This window comes from Cavia porcellus, unplaced genomic scaffold (assembly GCF_034190915.1).
Source record: "Cavia porcellus strain 051 isolate PalLab524CR breed Dunkin Hartley unplaced genomic scaffold, mCavPor4.1 scaffold_18, whole genome shotgun sequence".
In the NCBI taxonomy this organism is placed as follows: Eukaryota; Metazoa; Chordata; class Mammalia; order Rodentia; family Caviidae; genus Cavia; species Cavia porcellus.
The window spans coordinates 61207999-61227189 of NW_026947501.1; the positions used below are offsets into that span (position 1 = coordinate 61207999).

At 50.5% G+C, this 19191-nt stretch overlaps 1 protein-coding gene across 4 annotated transcripts in view; it reads left to right on the forward strand.

Annotated features, from left to right (window-relative positions):
- Positions 1-19191, forward strand: part of Fam184b (family with sequence similarity 184 member B) — a 90221-nt gene that overhangs the window by 64981 nt on the left and 6049 nt on the right. For 2 of the 4 annotated variants that reach the window (XM_063230116.1, XM_003465039.5), the window contains exons 8-15: positions 9491-9591; positions 10654-10783; positions 11676-11888; positions 13300-13453; positions 14778-14920; positions 15321-15472; positions 17260-17406; positions 18791-18908. In XM_063230116.1, the coding sequence (XP_063086186.1) occupies positions 9491-9591; positions 10654-10783; positions 11676-11888; positions 13300-13453; positions 14778-14920; positions 15321-15472; positions 17260-17406; positions 18791-18908 (1158 nt within the window). Of the gene's footprint in view, positions 1-9490; positions 9592-10653; positions 10784-11675; positions 11889-13299; positions 13454-14777; positions 14921-15320; positions 15473-15776; positions 16035-17259; positions 17407-18790; positions 18909-19191 lie in introns of those variants that run through there. The other 2 variants (XM_063230117.1, XM_013147328.3) reach the window with 2 other exon arrangements.

A 19191-nucleotide genomic window follows, 5' to 3' on the forward strand; every position in this document is an offset into this window, starting at 1 on the left:
GAAAGAGAAAGGATTGTGACGTCCATGCCCTGTTCAAGTGGACAAAACTCAACCACCTTCACTTCTCAGGTTGATTTTCTTTGTTTGGTTAGGTTCTCAGTTTTACTGGGGTAGGTTGAGACCTATACCCTCAGCGTACACAATGCATTATCATTGACTGGAGTTACAATGCTGTAAGCAGATCTCTGGGTATTCATCTTGTCTGACTGAGACTTCATGCCCTTGGACAGGAATGGCCCTCTTCCATCTCACCCCAGCCCCTGGAAATCATTGTTCCTTTCTTTGATTCTACAAATTTGATCACATTAGATACCTAATGTAAGTGGAACAATACACTATTTGTCTTTCTCTGACTAGCTTTCATCACTTAGCATAATGTCCTCAAGGTTCATCCCTGTATTCCCCGTATTGCAGAATTTCCTCCTTTTAAAAAGATGCATAGTAGTCCGCTGTGTGTATAGCCACATATTCTTAACCCATTCAACGGCTGATGGACGTTTAAACTGTTTCCAGTTGTTTTGGATAAATTATGGCTGGGTGTCATGGTAGTTTTTAATGTTTTAAGGAACCTCTGTACTGTTTTCTATATTGATTGTGTTATTTCAAATTGTCGTTCATAGTGTGCAAGTGTTCCATTTTTTCTGCGTCCTCTAACTTACTTTTTTTGTAATCAGTAGTCACCTTGACAGATGAGCTGATAGCACCGCAGTTTTAATTACATGTCCCTAGTAATTAGTGATGCTAAGCACCTTTTTATGCACCGGTCACTCACTTGTGTTTTTCAAACCATATGTGTTACAGGGGATTAATATGCAAATATGAAACTCCTACAATAGTAAAACTCCCACCAACAGTTAAAAAAACTTTAATAAACCAACTAAAGATAGACTTAGGACTTGAATAGATATTTTCTCAAAGAAAGCACAAGTTGACAATTTGATTATAATGTGTCTCTTGCAATTTCTTTGGCTTCACCTTATTCAGTGTCCTTTGGTCTTAGATCTGTGTGTCCATTTTATTCCTCATCTTTTCAGCCCTATTTCTTGGAATATCCTTTCATCCCCTGTATCTCTCTTCCTTCTGAAACACCTATATGCCTAGCTAGGTCTTCTTCTCCATGTCTTACAATCCTCTAAGCTTTCTTCACTGATTTTGTTTCTTACTTTTGCCTCTCTAACTGAATTATGTCCTGTGACCCATCTTTGAATTCACTGATCTTTTCTTCTGACTGGCTGTCTTCAGTTGAACCCTGTAATAATTTTTTTATTTAAATTATCGTGTTCTTCATGATATGTTTGGCACTCTTTTTATATATGTGTTTTCTACCTCTTTGTTGAATTTCTCCCTGTGTTAGTACACTGTTCTCTTGATCTCAGTAAATGTCAGTGATTTTTAGTTGTTGGTCAGGTAAGGCATGTAACTCTGTTTCATGCAGTTCACTGTTATGGTTTGTGCCTAAATCTCTCCCCTTCCCCAAGAAGCCTCATGCAGTCACAGGCTTTTTTGGAGGTGGGTGAGTCTAGACTTTGTGATTGGTTCAAGGGACACTTCTGGGATTAAGGGTGTGAGTGCTACCCCACGCCAGGGCAGGTGGCCTGCACACCATACAGGGACAAGAAGGGTCTCTCCCTCCTCTCTTTTGCTGACTTCCCACTGCCATGAACTGTTGCCCTTCTACCACGTGCCACTCTTCCTTAGAGCCAGCTGGTTTTGGACTGAAACCCCTACAAACTGTGGGCTAAATAAACTTCTCCTCCTTTAACCGTGAGTGTCAGGTATTTTGTCTCAGCAAGGCGAACAGTAACTAAGACAGTCACTTTCTAAAGGTCTATCTTTCCCTAATATTTATCTAGATTGAGGAGACCTCTCCTAGTCCCCACAATCAGCCTTGCACCGGAGAGTTCCGTCAGTCCCCAGCTCTCTCTCTCCCAGAGAAGCAGGCGGCTTGGGTGTTTGTGTGATCACTCTGGGTTGAGCCCCAAGAAGCTGTGATGTCCGTTCTTCCCCTGGAGCCCAGGCTGTGACAGGCCTGTCAGAGCTCCATGAGTAGCCAGACAGAAGCCAGTTCCCTGGGAAGCCCCTGGAAAGACTTGGGGTGCTAGACATGCAAAATAGCCCCACCCCACTCTGGGGTGAAGCTGGAAGGGAGGGTCTCTTCCAGGTCACTGGGCACAGTGTGGGGAGCAGCCTCTCTGCCGAGAAGGTTCCAGAGCCCCTCCTTCAGCTTCGGTGAGTGGTTTTACATTCTTCTAGGATGTAGGAACCTTCTGATTTTTTCTTATTTTTCACATAAGGGATACATTCATGGATTTCTACTAAACCAGTATTTTATGGGGCAGAGAAGGCCCAGGGCATCTTTCACCATATTCTTGATGCCGTTCTTCTCATGTCTTCTCTCTGTGTGGGGGAGTGGGGTTCACCAGTGTGTATGGGTCCAGAGCCTGCACATGCTGAACAAATTCTCCACCACTGAGCAGCAGTTCCAGCCCACTTTGTATGTTTTCATCTTGAGACAGAATCTTGCTCGATTGCCTGGATTGGACTCCAGTTTGTAATCCTCCTGCCTCAGCCTCCCGAGTAGCTAGGATTGCAGGCCACTGTCCTCAGACCTGACTCTCAGGTTGATCTGAGTCTCCGTGCTGCAGACATTTCTAGCAGTGGGTTTGCACAGCACAGTTATAACTCACATTCAGGTAAGCCCTGATGCCAGCCGCAGGGAGCCATGTCAGTGTGGTGTCTCCAAGTGCCACCGCAGTGACACAGAATGACATGGAGGAGTTCAGAGAACACAGGGGTCTTCTCCTCAGGCCACCCTGCCCTGGCCACGTGACCTGACTGACCCATGTCACTGCACCTGTCCAGTCTGGGTCCCCCTCTGGAAGTCAGGGGTTACCGTCCCCTGCTTGGCTCCCTCAGCCAGTCTGAGGCATCCGTGAGTCAGTGTGTGGGAACAGGTGGTGAGGAAATGTGCCGCAGCTGTGAGCCGGGGTCCTAATCCAGTGCATCCGCGCCCTTAAGCGCTTCTGCTGCGGGGCTCCTGCCTGGGGCTCCTTTGCTATGGCAGTGGTCAGTAAAGCAGCCCAGAAATACACCCTAAGATTTCCTTTCACGCTCTTTGTGGCGACTCAGAGCACATTGGAATTCTTTCCATCTTCGTTCTTTTGTGAGCTCCTTGTGCATCACTCGTGTTGCTTTGAGTCCTTCCTTTCTGGATCAGGGCTGCCGGAAGTTTTCACAGAACCGGCTTTCAGACTCGTGGATCAGATTTACTATTTCTATACCATTTATTTTGTCTTTTATGTACATACCCTTCTACTTACCTTCTGGGTTTACTCTGGGTTTTTCCTAACATCTTGAAAGTTTTCTAATAATTATTTTCTTCACTGCATAAATTTCCCTCTAAGTGCATGTCATTAGCTGTGTTTCAGAGATTTAAAGTTTATCTTCTTTTTGGAAGGGGGAGAAAAAAATGACGGCTTGCTAGGGGGCTGGACACAGAGTCTCTGAGGAGAAATCAGATCAGATGCTAGAAAATGACAACATGGAGAGGGCCAGATGGATGGATAAGGATTCTTATTAACCAAGGCGGTAACCGAAGGGAAAAATAAAACTAGGAAGAGGAAGGAGCAGTGTGGGTGGAGGACTGGAGCCGGACGTGCTCACTGAGACCAGTTCCGCTATGTACTAGGTGTGCCCGGACATCCAAGGTCGCACTGAGGCCGCGGCTGCCAATAATGGGAGTCGGCGAATCTCAGACCCTTAACAGGAGCGCGCAGCACAGTGAGAAGTGGATCCAAGGGGAAGAGCTATATTGGCTCTCGGCAACTGCTGGAAAATTGAGACCTGGGGCTCCAAAAAGCAGCCGGAGCGCCTGGCCGCGCCGGAGGAGACTGCAAGTCGCTCCTGGGCTCCGAAGCTGGACCCGGTGCAGTTTTCTGACCTATCTGCACTGTGCTGGGAACACAGTGAACACAGGCAGCACAGTGTGCAGTGGACTCAAGAGGAAGATCTGCATTGATTCCTGGTGAGTGCTAGGGACTGGGTCCCGGCTGCAGTCACTGGCTGGAGGACATCTTGGAATTGGGCAGAGCCCGGTGCCATGGCGGCATCAGTGACACAGAGAGGACTGATGGAGGACATCTTGGAGTTGGGCAGAGCCTGGCACTACAGTAGTCACCCCTGGCACAGAGAGGTCTGGTGGAGGACAGCTTGGATTTGGGCAGAGCCCTGTACCGAAGTCACATCAGTCAGCCACCCCCGGCGCAGAGAGAACTAGCAGGGTCTGCGGGGCTGAATTATGCCTCTGGCTGGGACCCAATAAGTAGATACAAAATTGTCATGAGTCTGTGACATCCACAAGGTACAGCTTAACTTGCGGACTGACTGGCACAGAGGCTGGAGGCTAGCCTGCCATGTCCCTGCATCCCTGCGTGTACCTCAGATAACAGCAAATTGGGGAGGGCAGCAAAAACTCCAGTCAGCATGCTTCAGAAAGACCCTAAGCAATACGGAGTGGGCCAGAGACCCCTCCAGGACACACCAGTCTGAAAGAAACCAGAAACATGACAAGAGATAGAAACAAAAAAAATCTCCAGCTGCCGAACCTGGGAAAATAAGCCCAGGAGAAGTAAATACAGAGGAGAATCAGCACAGTAACCATCCAATACTAGACACAGCATCAGCAGGTATAAAGAACTACCTTCATAACCTCAGAGATGAATTTAAAACTGTACTTCTGATCCAAGTGAGGCAAGCTATAAAGAGACTAATTAAAGAAATGATAAGCCCCTCCCAGGAGAACACAGATGGAAGAATGGAGGAAATCAGAAAAGAAAGAGAAACCTCTGATGAAGAATTTAAATATAACCTAGAATACATGAAACAGATCCAAAGAGATTACCAAGAAACTAAAAACTCCATTGAAAACTAGCAAAATGCCTTGACAGAAACTAAAGTTAGCCTTTTGAAACTTGAAGAGAGATTTATGATATATTATCGTGAAAGAAAAGACCCCTTAAAAATAATGAGGAACCAGAAAAAAACAATTCAAAGGCTAGAAGACGACAAAAGGATATATAACTTAAGAACAAAGCACGTGACTGAGGAAGCAGGAGTAACCAAAAATGAACTACACAGAATATTCACAGATATATTAAAGGAAAACTTCCCAAGCATAGGAAAAAGAAGTGATATCCAGATAAATGAGGCATACAGAACTCCAGCCACCTACAACCAAAACAGATCTACACTCAGACATATAATAATCAAGGTTCCAGAAATCCACCAAAAGAACGGAATACTAAAAGCAGCCAGGGAAAAGAAGCAGATAACATACAATGGAAAATTAACAAACTAACAATAGACATATCAACACAAACTCTCAAATTGAGAAGGGCCTGGGGGGAATATTTCAAGCCCTGAAAGAAAATAATTTGCAACCAATCTGATATACCCAGGAAAACTCTCTCTCAAAATTAATGGAGAAATAAGATGTTTCCAAGACAAGGAGGAACTGTGGGAGTTCATGGCCACCAACCCAACCCTACAGAGAGTGCTGAAGGACATTCCCGACAGAAAGAGGAAGGGATACCAGGATTCCAGCAACAGTGGCAGAGAGGCCTCAATGAACAGGGCAGACAGTGGAATGAGGGAGTAAGGTGGGCAAATTATAGCAGTAAAGCGGAGTAGCAGACATGAGGCAGAGACGGTAAGCTATAATCTTTAATATAGACAGCCTTGATACACTAAAATAAAAAAAAAACAGGCAGAGTAGAGATTAGGAGGCAGGCTCCGTCGAGATGCTCTGAATGGGAAATACACTCAACCTGAAGGAGGGTTAGTAAACTGAAAGTCAAAGATGAGAAAGCAAAGGTATATGTGACAGGAAACCAGAGAGAAATAGGGACAACTCATCCAGCAGCTGCAGATAGATTGGCAAACTATGACACTTTTGGGCAGTGTAGAACTACACAGCTGGAAAACCCTGTGACTTTAGTGAGTAAAGAAGTACAGCTCAAGATCAAGCTCAGGGGTAGAAAGGTTCAGCAACACTCAGATAGACAATGGGCTGTCCCCCTAATCTAAAAACTAAAGGGCTAGTGAGACCCAAAACATACAAAGCATCCTGAGAAGGGGAAAGGTGAAAAATAGCCTAAAAAGGGAAGGCAGAGGACAGTGTTAATAGTGTATCAGGATTTAAAAGTCACAGTAGTCTTATTGCTCTGATTAGTTTGATTTTATTTTGTTCCAGTCTGTCCACTCATATCAGATTTGAGGACACAGACATCTAACCCAAAAATAGCAGGTTATACCATGGTAACTATCCTTAATTTCCTATTAGCTTAAACTGAAACCCTGTATTACTTACATTGTCTTACTATGACTGATATTATTTGAATCTGGTTTGTTAGACTGTGGTTTTGTCTTGGCTGATTTTATTCGAATTGGGTATGCTTGATAGTATCAAGTCTAAAAGTAGAGGAAACTACTCTGAAGATGACAAGATGTAAAAGATATCCTTATCCTCTCCAGTCCTACAATGTTTTCAAAGTTGTGTTTTTATAAAAATAGCTATGTAATACTATGCTTAATGTATTAAGCCTGATGATTTGAACAAATCTATTGAAAATAACAAGAGAAAGCATAGTAACTACGGTAGATCACCTAATATTGTGGTCTTATGTGTCTTTTTCATTGCATGTTTTTCTAGGAATTTGTTTTGCTGTCTTGTTATGATTTTTTCCCTATAATACAGAGAGGATAGATATACATGTAGAAATTCACACATAGGAAGAATTTTTTAAACTATTTTTGGAAGCATTACATCTTGTATTATATAATACAAGATGTAATGAACAGGCAAGGGCTTTGCTTGCTTCCTGGTTCTCCCCCCGTCTGCACTCCAAAGGACTCCTTCTTATCAAGCGAGGTTGACATATTGAACTTAGCCAGTTCATATCTGTTGTGATTATTGATACTAGAATTGTTTTTGTGAATATATTGCATGCTTTCTAAATTATTAACATTTTTAAATCAAATTCGAAGTCTGGACCTAATGAGTTGTATCTCACATAGTGTTGCTACTGTACCCTGTGCTGCTTTGACTTTTGTTGTCTCAGATTCACCATGCACTTTCCCCAGATTTACACAGAACATGTATTTATAGCAGGTCATTCATAAAGCTGTTCTGTCTAGGTCATGATATTTGCTTCTGGGTTTTATGAGAATTGGCAATCATGAGACATTTTTAATGCCCCAAACACTTGAAACCTGGGGGCAAAGATGGACTTTTTAGTCTCATGTCTCCATGGATATTGTGATTTGTCATTGTGAGTTAACCTTATGGACCTTGTGATTGGTGGGCATCAATTTCTGGACTTCAGTTTCCAGTTACATACAGAGAAGATACGGGCTATGAAAAAACATCTGTGCCAATGGGTTTTAATTACTGGCTGTTGGGTTTATAAGATTTTAAACTATATCTGAGAGTACTTTAACATTTTTGTAGTCTAGAAAGAAAGAAAGAAAGAAAGAAAGAAAGAAAAAATGCACCTACGACTCCCACAAGTCAGATGCATTTATGTCTAATCCATTTATTGCTATGTTCCAAGCACAGTGCTTGGCAGAGCCAACAAATGCTTATGAAATTTTGAGACCACAGAATACTGTTATGGAAATTCCAAGAGCAGAGAATGTAACCACAGTGCAAGAGAGTGGGAAGTCTTGAGAACGTGACAGCTGAAAAGGACCTTGAAGGATACCTAGATATGGTGTGTGGTTAAATTTGATCAGAGAAACCAATGCTAGGAATGAAGTAGGAAATTAGGTTGATTTAGGAACTGACCTGGAATAACGTGGGAGCCAGTTAAAAAGTTTATATTTAGCTATTGCTCCTTTGAGGCGGGGGAGAGAGAGAAAAGATCGCTGCTTCACTTCCATCTTGACAAGTCACATGGCCCAGGAGCATGCTGGGAATGCTTCTTGTGGGTCACACACAGGCTTCAGGGAGACAGGTGTACAGAGCAGAGTCCCTGACCTCATGGAGCTAACCTTCCAGCGATGGAAACAGAGAGTTAACAAGTAGACAAAATCAGACTGAGATTGTACTTTTGGAAAAAGCAAACAAATGCAAGGGGTAGTATTTTTAAAAAGATGGTCAGGAAAGAATGATCCCACAGGATGTTGAACTGAGTACTCCTTACGTAGCTAGTACGAATGAGGCATTTAATGGCATGAGATTGGGTGACCGGATGAGATTCTAAGGAGAGAAACAAGGAGCCAGTGCCCGAGGTCTAGGGTAGAAGCAGGAGGAGCTTTGGCAGGGGAACTGAGGAGGAGTAGCTGGTATGAAGTGGGACAGAGAACGTTAGGAGAGAGAGGGCTGTGTCACGAAGGGGGGATCAGACAGTTCCAGCTCTGCTGAGAGGCCCAGTCAGCTGAGGCTGGAGAACTGACCATGTGCTTGGTAACGTAGGTGTCATCCCTTCCCCCAACACCACGTCCTTTCAGGGGACACGGAAAAGCACAAAGCCGTTTGCTCCAGGGCCGGTGGGGCTAGGATGCCAGGAATACCCGCTCCATTTCAGCTCTGCCCCTTCCCATCCCCAGGCCCTGAGACGCACACCCCAGAGCCTGCAGAACACAGTCTGAAACCCAACTCTGTTTTCCTCAGTGAGTTGTTCCAGAAAAGTCAAGACCCTGGCTCAAGGCTGTGAAAGTAGTTACGAAAATCCTGGGTTGCACTTAGTCTTTATTTAATATTTGGTGACAAACAAATCTGTTTCCCATTTGTCTTATCATATTGTTTTCTGTGGACATTGGTTACTATGACAAGTAGACAATCAAAACAGTCTTCTTCACCTTCATGGCTCTGTGGAAAGGAGACAATGGTCATAATATGGGCACACACGGTTGGATTATTATTTAATCACTTGTGTATTCCCCTGCATATCCCATTTCTCAGTGCTGCTGGACACTGGCTAAGGTCCACGCTTTCTTGACTATGCAATGAGATGGTGCAGCCTATAAAATGGTGTTGTCATCGTCATCATCATCTCCACCAAAGTTGCGCACACTCACCACTGTGCTGACCTCTAACCCTTACCCTAGCCCCAAGGCAAATCAGGGTCCCCAGGGCTACTTTCTGCAGGTCTCACAGGATCCCATCATGAAGGAATTGAGTAGGAATCCCAGGGTAAGACTGCTGGATTGCATAGCGCGGTTCAACTCCTTACTGATGCTGGGGCCCTGGGAAAGTCACTCAGTCTTTCCGGGTTTTATTTTCACCAGGCACGTGAATTGCTTGGCAGACTGAAAATCAGAACGCAAGGTTAAGAGCTGACACTGGTCACAAACCAGTTCTTCATCGTCACACGCCTCGTCACTCCAGCCTGCGGTCTCGGGGACCTTTTCCTCCGCTCTCCAGTTTGAAGGAGCCAGGCGGGAGAAGGGAGCTGTGCTTGATCTCACCTTGCTCTTGTTCTTACTTTAGGATCCATGCTCCAAGATGACGGAACCTTCTCAGGTGCTGCCCAGAGAAGATCAAGGCAAGTTGGCAGCTGAGGAAGAAACCAGCAGTGACGAAGAGGAAAGGTACACGCAGCAGGCAGCCTTTCCTGGGCTCTGATGGGCTCAGTCTTTGAAGGCTGCATTCATTCATTCATTCATTCATTCATTCATTCATTCATCTGTCAAATCTTTATCACTGCCCTTTGTGTCCTGCTTAGGGAGCAAACAGACATGTCTTGTACATCTTCTGCACAGCTATGGGCTTGGCATAAAGTTATGTCACTGTTACACCAACCCAAGGAGGTCCTTTGATAGTTTAAGAACCTGAAGCTTAAAGAGGTTGAATAATCCAGCCCAAGATTCTGGACTGGTCCAGAACCTTTGGTTCTCTAGTTAGGTGACACATGGGAGCTTTGTCACCCAGTGGAACTCTCCATGTATATCTCCTATATAAGTCAGTACTGCTGCTATAAAAGTATCTTTAAGAACATTAGTGATTTTCAGCTCATGGATGAGCTACTTTATGCTCGGGTTGGTCAGGCTGGGCTGGGCTGGGCTGCGCTTTGGTCTACTTGGCTCCTGGCTGAAGATCAGGTGTCACTGCTCGGCCACAAACTAGAGTTCAAGTTTGTTCCACATGCCTTCGCTTTCAGGGTCCCCAGCTGAGGGCTTAGCCCTACCTAGGGCATGCTGCTGTTATCCTAAGGGGAAGGAGCTCCACAGAACCGGTGGAAATGGGCTGTGCCTCTTACAGCTTTCTACTTTGAGAACCACACTCATTAACACCCAAGTCCCATGGCCGCACAAGTCACGGGACCCAAGCCAATATTGACGGGTAGAGAATAATATGCTCTCTGTATTTTTAATCAGCTGGGCTGCTTCAATAAAACAGCATAGACACCACATTCAGCCCTCTTCTACGAAGCACCCACTAAAATAAGTGTCTGGTAGTTCCTGCGGACTCCTGTGCAATTATACCTAGACTGTCTGTCGGGCTGCTTTTGAGCAGACCAGCAAGGTGCATCTCACCCTACTAACCACTCTGGAGCTCCCTCCTCCCTGCAGACAGGCTGAGATGGAGCCAGGGTGGCAATGGCCTTCCAAGCCCTAGGGTCTTTGGTGACAGTGACCTTTTTATTTTCAAAGCACCACAGAGTCTCTCAAGGAGGAAAGTGACCCACAGCCTCCACTGGGCTGTTCACTGAAGGAGAAGGCACCCAAAATCCAGTGTCTACAGGAGGACTGGCAAAGCCAGAAGGCCCGGCTGCAAGCCCAGGTAGAAGGGTGAGCCCGGTGGGAATGTGCCCTGCACAGAGAGAGACCCCCACCCTCCGTGCAGAGCTCAGCAGGGGAGGGCATCGGGTCCAGGGTAAGGCAGGCGTGTGTCTTGGGTTTGTTTCTTTATTCAAATCCTGCTGTGCTAAAAAGTATCACCATGAGCCATTGACATTACACCAGTGACCACACCAAATCAAACTCCTTGTATTTCCTGTGCAAGGGCTGTGTGTGTGTGCACGCACATGCGTGCGCATGTGTAAGGACATGCATGTAAAGAGGTGGGAACAGACAATACATAGCCGGCCCTCGGTTCCCTTGGTTTTTGCATCTGTGGATTTACCACCTACAGATGGAAAATATTTGGGAGGAGAAAATTGCTAGTATTTATACTTCCTTACATATAATAAGTAAAGCAGAGATGACGGATATATATCAGGGAATGCATGTGGGCTGTATGCAAGTCTTATCTCATTTCATGTGGTGCCCAGGGGGCTCCTGGCACCGGTCTCCCACTAGTAGAGGCAGGGGCGGGGGGCAGTCTGTATTTTAGCAGAGTTGAGAACAGAATAAGCACTAGAAGTAAGAAATGTGAGCCACGCAGTCTGCTGCAAGGTGGTCAGGGCTTCAGGGCACGGTGGCAGGGAGGAAGTCCTGGGGAAGGGAGGCCAGGAGGGTGTGGCACCAGTGGATCCAGGACACCGAGAAAGGGAGATGTGAGCATGACATCTAAGGTAGTGAGGCTCTGTGGCTGGGGAGGGGTTGGGGTGGATATGCTGGTCCCCTGCAGCTGTCCTAGGGAAGGCTTGCGTGGTCCCCTCCTTCAGTGCACTTTTGGCCCAGCTGGGGAGACCTCTGACTTCCCTGGGCTTGCGGCCCCTGCTCCCCCACAGGTGTCTCAGCTGCAGAGGGCCCTGGAGCAGTGCGCCAGCGCCCACCGTGCGGATCTGCAGGAGCTCAGGCAGCTGTCTGAGGAGGAGCGCCAGCAGCTGCGGTGCGAGCTCCAGGACAGCCTGCAGCAGGGCCAGGCGGCCCGGGCGCAGCTCGAGGCTGCGCATCAGCGAGCCCTGCTCACCCTTGACAAGGCCAAAGCCCAGGAGCTCAAGGTAGGCTAACCACACAAGGCCAGGCCCTCGTCTGCCTTCTCCACATAGAAATGAGGCTCAGAGAGACCCAGTAGCTTGGTGAAGGTCACACCACTAGTCAGGGGAAAAGCTGGGGAATGGGTTTTTTGTACTGCTGTGGCCATGGTGACACAAGAATGATCGAGTCCCTGACCTTGGCATTGTACTCCACCACCACGATGCTGGGGCTCGGGCAGCACCCCAGTGAGAAAGATCAGCTCCACAGTAGCGCTTCCAAAGGGTCTGGGGAGCTGCGACCCAGCCACCACCTCAATACCAAACCCCTCTGCCCTGAAAGGCTGCAGCTGCAACGTGGACCCGCTGGTGACTTGAGGGCCGCAGCCTACACCCGTACCCCACAGCTTGCCACGATATAGCTTGTTCTTGCTTACACACCGCTCTGGTAAAGGGATGGCCCTTGGAAATACTCAATTTATAGCATTCTGTTTTTATTGGTGGTTTTCACATTTAGGAAAGAGAGTCCTTCTCCATCACTGCAAACATCAAATCTGACAGAAAGTAGCGCTCCTGGGCCTCCTGCGCATTTCTGTTAGATTCCCACCATAGCCTGTTCAGAAATCACTCCAAGACCAGCTTCGATGTTTTATTTTCACACTGAAAACTGGGCCCCGTGGCGTCTGCAAAAATGAGGCGATGCTTCCAGCGAGCTGCGGTTTTTGCCCCTAAAAGGGAATTGGGTTCACCCTATACCTTCCACCTCCTGGCCCTGCTCCTCCGCCCGGCACTGGGGGAAGCTCTGCCTCTTCCATCCTCTCCCTGTGGTCCCGGTCCTGAAGCAACATCTCTCCTGAAGGGGGAGGAAAGGACCCGGGGTGGGACAGGGGCCCCGCAGCGCCTTCAAAACCCTCCCTTGCTCTCCTCTCCTCCCCCATCAGATCTTCCGCCATGCCCCTCCCGAGGCCTCCTTACCCTGACTTCCTTGATCAAGGCCCTCCCACATTATTCCATGAAAGTAATATCCTATCCCCACATCCTTAGCTGAATCATGTCTGCAAAGTGCAGTTTTTGCCAGGAAAGGTGACAACAGACATAAGCATCAGCAGATACCAACAGTCAGGGGCCTCCATGCACACATCCTGGGGAAGACGTACAATGCCCACTTCAGTGTTCCTGTGTGTTAATCTGCAGCCACACAGTCTGTGAGTCTCTCTCACTCCCCCTCTCCTGCACCTCCTGACACTAAATTCCCAGTGAAAGAATTCTCACTGACCTACCTTGGAACAAGTGTCCACTGTGGTTCAATCAGCTGTGGGAAGAAGTCTACCTGGTACAAAACAGGTGTTATGGTCAGGTGATCACTCGAGCATCCCAGGTAGCTTAGTAAGCTCTTCACATGGGAGTGATGCCTACTTCTTCCTGCATCTACCCACAGGCTACAGAGGAGCGCCTGAGGAAGGAATATAGCCACAGCCTCCAGATCCAACACCAGGCACACTGGCTGGAGCTCCAGGCCCTGGAGGAAAAGGCCAGGCAGGAGCTGCAGCAGGAGCGGGAGAGGACACAGGCGCAGCAGGCTCAGCTGCTAGGTACACACCCACCAGCACAGAGTGCACAGGGGACCCAGGGGCCCGGAGACCCGGCCAGAGTGCTGTGCTGTGGTCCCTGCATCCCGGCAGGGAGCGTGTTTAACCGCTGTTAAACTGTGAGCTGTTTAAGGCCTGGGGCGGGGGAGTGCTGGGCACACACACTCTGTCCTGAGTTCGGCCTGACCTCCAAGCCTGCGCAGACAGGTGTGTCCTGGTGGCCTCGGCCTCTCCTCTCCATTCTGAAGATTTCCACAAGCTGGGGGAACTCAGGCCCCCGAGTTCCTCTTCTTCTGCCTGCTGCTCTGCATCCCCAGCAAGAAAAGCAGCCCCTCTTCTTTCCCCATATGGAAAACCACTCACGTGCAGCATCCTGGAAGCATACTTGGGAGGCTGAGGCAGGAAGACCACACATTTGAGGTGAATGTGAGCTACACAGGGAGTTCTAGGCGCCCTAGCTACAGAGTGAGAACTCCCTAAAAAACAAAACATCCCAGTAGCTAACAGAGACCTAAGATTTCCGGAGCCAAACTGCCTGGCGCTGAAGCCGGCCTTCAGCACTCACTAGCTGTGAGAGTGTGTCCCTGGGCAAGTCCTTTGACTGCTCTCTGTGCCCTCATGCCGACCTCAAAATAGAGACGATTTGCCCGGTAGAGCTGCAAGGAGGATTTGGGAGCACAGCCTGCATCCTCTGGGGGGCGCACTGTCTCCTGCCCACCCCGGAGGCCACGCAGCAAGAACTTGTCAGGGTTCTGTCTCCATAAGAGTCGACACAGGCTGGGGATGGATGGGCTCAGAGTTTGGCACTCATCTCATCTGCTGGGGTTCAATCCCTACCACCTTTCTCCCCCAAAAAACCCACTGACATAAATTTTAAGATTTCCGCCTCATGATCGGTGTGTCCACAGGCACCCGATCCTCTCTGGGCCTCACCTTAGAGTGGAGTAGATAGTGAGGCTGGACCATGGGAAGATGGTTGTGGGGCGTCGTACACAAGAACACTTCTCTTGGTGGTAGTGGGGAGCCTTTACACTGAGCTACACCACCAGCCCTTTCTTATTTATTATTTTGAGACATAAATTCCCAGGCTTGCCTCAAAACTATCCTCTTGCCTCAGCCTCCCAGAGTGCTGGGATGACAGGCATGTGCCACCACACTCAGTTGAGAACACCCTTCAGAGGGGCCAGAGCATGGACTGCTCTTACTCAACAGGCGTTTCTAAACCTGGGGTACACGAGGCAGAGCCTTCTGTCCCCCGCAGCACCTGGTCGTCCCCGCAGGACCCACTGCAGCCTTGACCTTGACCTGCTGCGTTCCCCTGCCCTAGAGTCCCTCAGGCAAGAGCTGTCAGAGCAGCGAGCTGCCTGCTCCGAGCACCAGAAAGACCTGGAGGCGCTGCGCAACTTGGGCAGACGGCAGGCCACCGTCCTGTGTCCAGAGGACAGCGAGGACCGCGCGGTCACCTCCGAGGTCAGCGCCCTGCCCCTGCCCACCCCCTCCTGGCTGGGCTCCGGGTACTCACTGGATCATCCCCTCCTGAAAACCCTGCTCCCCCTTTGACAAGCGAAAAATTGGTCTGCGCGTTGTGACTCCACAGACCCCGTCCCCGGCCTGCCCCGCTGCTCCCCCAGAGGAGCCGCTCCTTCGCCGTTCTGCAGACTCTGCCCATCGGCCGGGGCCCCGCCTGTCCCTGAGCCCTGATCCGCCTCTGCCGCGGTGACCCCGACGGCCTGCTGGGCCTCCTGCGGCGCGCGGGCGCCCTCTGGCGGGCGCCCCGAGCCTGCGGCGGCTCCAGGCCCAGGGGAGCCTCGCCCCCCAGCCGCCGCGGCTCCGCCTGGCACTCCCCAACGCCTCCCGTGCTGCTCCCCAGGACCGCGGCGGCGCGAGCGCGGCGGAGCTCGGAGCGGGCGAGCCATGCGGACTCCGGGAGGAGAACGCGCAGCTACGCGAAGCTGTGCTGCGGCTGCGCGCCGAGGCGGAGCAGCTCCAGCAGGAGGCGCGGCAGCTCCGCGAGCAGCGCAGGTGCGTCCTCGCCCGGGAAGGGTCCCGCCCCGTCCATGCCGCACCCCCATCCCCTCCCTCCACCTCCCCCATGGCTCCCTCGCATTCCCTCTTCACCGGTGACACTTCTCTGGGAACTCTGGAGCTTAAAACTGCAGGGGAGTCGCGAGGAGGCTGAGACAAGAGGATCCCGAGCTCTAGCTCAGCCCGGGCAATGTGGCGAGACCCTGTTTCAAAATACAAAATATAAACAAGCCCTGACGTAGTTCAGAGTGAAGGGCCCCCCCAAAACCGAACTAAAAGATTTCCAATTTCCACGCATCAGGAGGTTTATCAGACCTAGAAGACGCCAGGGTGTCCTCAGACTCAGCCTTCCCGAGAGAGCACGGTTCCCACGGCGCCGCGTGCTGAGCCAGCTGGATGTTCTTGCCTAGCAGTGTGATGGCTGGGGGGGGGGGGGGTGTCGGCCAGCTTCCCCCACCGCTGTGTCTCGTGGAAGTGAACAGCTTTCCAATCCTGAACCCGCAGCCTTCTCTCTGCCTTGTTGGGAGGTTTTTTAATACACATTCAGTTTCTCACTAAACATGGACTTTTTAGGCTAGTCTTCTTGAATGAGCTCTAGCAGCTTGTGTCTCTCAGGGGTTTGTGCACTTAATCTCAGTTTTTAAACGTCCGCGGGTTGGGGATAAAGCGGCTCATATTTTCTTTTTGTCAGTTGAATGTCCAGAAGACCTCTTTCCCCATTATTTGTCCATTGTGTAAAGCAAGGTTGCGCTCCTTCGTTTAATTTTCATTCTGTAAAGCGAGGGACAGTTGGAGGGTGACTTGCTTCTGGCACAGAGGGACAGTGGTAAATAGCTGTTAATTCTGTCTCCCATAGAGGCATGGCCTGAGGCCTAGGGGACAATGTGATGAGAAAATTAAGGGGTGACGGGCTTGTGTTTGGAGTAGCGCTGGGCATCCACATCTAACCCACTGTCAGGGTTCCCAAACTTTAGCTGGGTAGTAGCTCAGGCCTTGGCCAGGGCAGGAATCGAACCCAGGGCCTTGCATGTGACAGACAGCAGGTGTTCCTTAGCCGCTCACCCAGTGAGGGCAGAGTCCTTGGAACGAGAAAGTTGGGCGCTTTCCCCTGAGGAAAGCGATGCGGCCTCTCCTGAGTTAGACAGCATCCCACACAGAGTCACGGGTACTTTCTGAGGGCGAAGACCCCCAGGGGTCACCTGTGGACCCCTTAGGCCTGCTCTGAGCTAAGATAGATGACAGCTGGTGGCTGGGCACATCTTTGCCGTGCTGGACTGTTCTAGACGTACCTTACACAGTTCCTCCTGGTGACAGCCCAGGGCACCCAGCAGGGGCTACCTGCATGAGCTCAGAAGGATGGAGAGGTGGCCTGTGCAGACTGCCAGCCCCAAATCCTCCCCTCCCACCACACCCCACCTGCCTTTGGGGCTGGAGTGGGAACCCCCTGGGACTCAGGGTCCCAGTGTCCAGGTCTCTCTGCATGCTGCAAGCAGGGTGGGGAGTGTTTTGGGGGCTCCCCTCCAGGTCTGCTGTCCATCCTCCCCCTGGAGCCCATCCTCCTGCTCAGATGTCTCCTGCATGGATGTGGGGGTGAAAGGGTGCCAAGAAGGGGTCGTGGAGTGCAGTTTACCCACCACTTGGAGCCCCCAGCTGTGCTTCTCTGGGGTCCCGACCTTGGATTCCAGTGCCCCGGCTCTCCAGGGCTGAGCCACTCAACAGAGGTGAAGAGTACACCCCCAGCCCCGGGCCTGGTCCCTGGAGCCCGCTTCTTTCCATCCCCACAGGATGCTGGAGGAGGACCAGCAAGCCCAGAGGGCCAGGGAGGCTGAGGTGCTTCGTCAGGAGCATCGCAAGGAGATGCAGGCCATGGTGGCAGATTTCAGTGGTGCCCAGGCCCGGCTGCAGGCCCGGCTGGCTGTGCTGGAGGCCGAGTGAGTGCTGCAGCCCTGGGTCCTGCTGGCCAGCGGTGTGCAGATGCGGGGCTCAGGGCGGAGGCCGAGTCTTCCCGGAATCCCTGGGCCTCCCTGGCTTTCACGCAAAGCATCCTGGTCCCAGGAAGCTTTCAGGTCCAGCTGGGGCGGGTGCTGGAGAGCCCTGGGGCTCTGCGGGGAAGAGCATGGTTTTGTGGGCATCGTTTACTCCCAAATTGGAAAGGAGGCAGGAGAGCTGCGTTTCCTTGCGTGTTCACCCCTTCTGGCAGGCACCACCTCGGCCCTCACACAGGTCCTACAAGATGGAAGCTATTGTTCCCCAGGGTTAAAGAAAGTGAGGGTCCTGTACACACATGTGTGCACACACACTTACTCATTCAACAAATTTTATGAATTTGTTGGACCTACTTAATAACTGCACCTACTTAATAACTGCACCTACTTAATAATTTTATTAAGGACCTACCTGTGCCTCGTGCTGTTTTAGGCTCTAGAATTATACCAGGGGAAAATTAAAAAAAGCTATGCCTTGGTCATGCTTACAAACTCTAGATGGGAATTCAGCCAGGAAATAAACATTTAGCTTCATAGAAAGTGATGTATATCTTAGAAAATAGACAGGTTCAGGGTGGGAAAAGTGGGTGAGGAAGTCCTCTGAGGAGGTGATGCTCAAGTACAAGGAGGCAAGAGTGAGGGACAGCAAAGACAAGGGATGGCAAGTGCAAAGGCCCTGGGCCTGTTCCATGTGCCTGAAAGCAGAGGCTCATGTGGCTGATCAGAGGAAATGGCAGCTGAGTGGTAGGAAGGGGGCCGATGGAGGAGAGTCTGCCCTGAAAGCAAGGAGTTCTGGTTATTCCTGCTCTGAGGCTGCCGCTGCAAGGCTTTGGGCAGGAGGCAGGGTCTGATTTCGGGTCACAGGGTCGCCTGTGGGTACTGAGAGATGAGAGGCAAGGGGCAGGGGTTAGGGGAAAGGGAGGCCATTGTGGGCAGCGACCCAGGTCCAGACAGGCGAGACCATGGCCAAGTTTGTGCAGCTTGAGGTCAACGTCAAAGGCTCATGCCAGCCCATGCGAGGGGTAAAGCCCCGTTGAGGCCTCACGACCACCGTGTCTGAGGCGCACGTTTAGAGTGAGGCTCACAAGTGACACTCTGCAGCCTGGATCCCGTACCCAGGAAGAAGCAGAGCCCGGGTCCTCTGTCCCCATCCGTGGCGTCCAGGTAGCGCGTGCTGCACCGGGCCCGCCAGCAGATGGCGCCAGAGCCAGGCTAACGGCAGCGTCCGCACTCGTAGCTGTTGGCAGGGGTCTTGGGCTCCCCACTGGAGCGCCCCGTACCCCCTGGGCCCCTGCCAGCGTGTTGAGTTACTCACTGCCCGCCTTGGCAGACTGAAGGATTCCGGAGAGAAGCCGGCGAAGGCGGCGTCCAGGCCCGAAGACCTGCAGCTCATCGGTTGCCTGCAGGCCCGGCTCAAGGAGCGCGAGGAGATCATCAAACAGCTCACGGTGAGGCCCCAAGCGACCTGGCCAGCCCCAGCCGGGCACTGCGGGTCCCAGAGGGCAGCACTGGCACTGGCCCTTCTCCGGGTACTCCCCAGTTTCGTCTTACAGACCATCCTTTATTAAATCCATTATTAAAAAAACAAAAACGCCAAGCATGCCTATAATCTCAGCACTCCAGAGGCTGAGGCAGGAGGATCACTTCAAGTTCGAGGCCAACCTGACCACATAGTGAGTTCAAGAGCAGCCTGCACTATGTAGGGAGACAAATGCACAACAACAAAAAAAA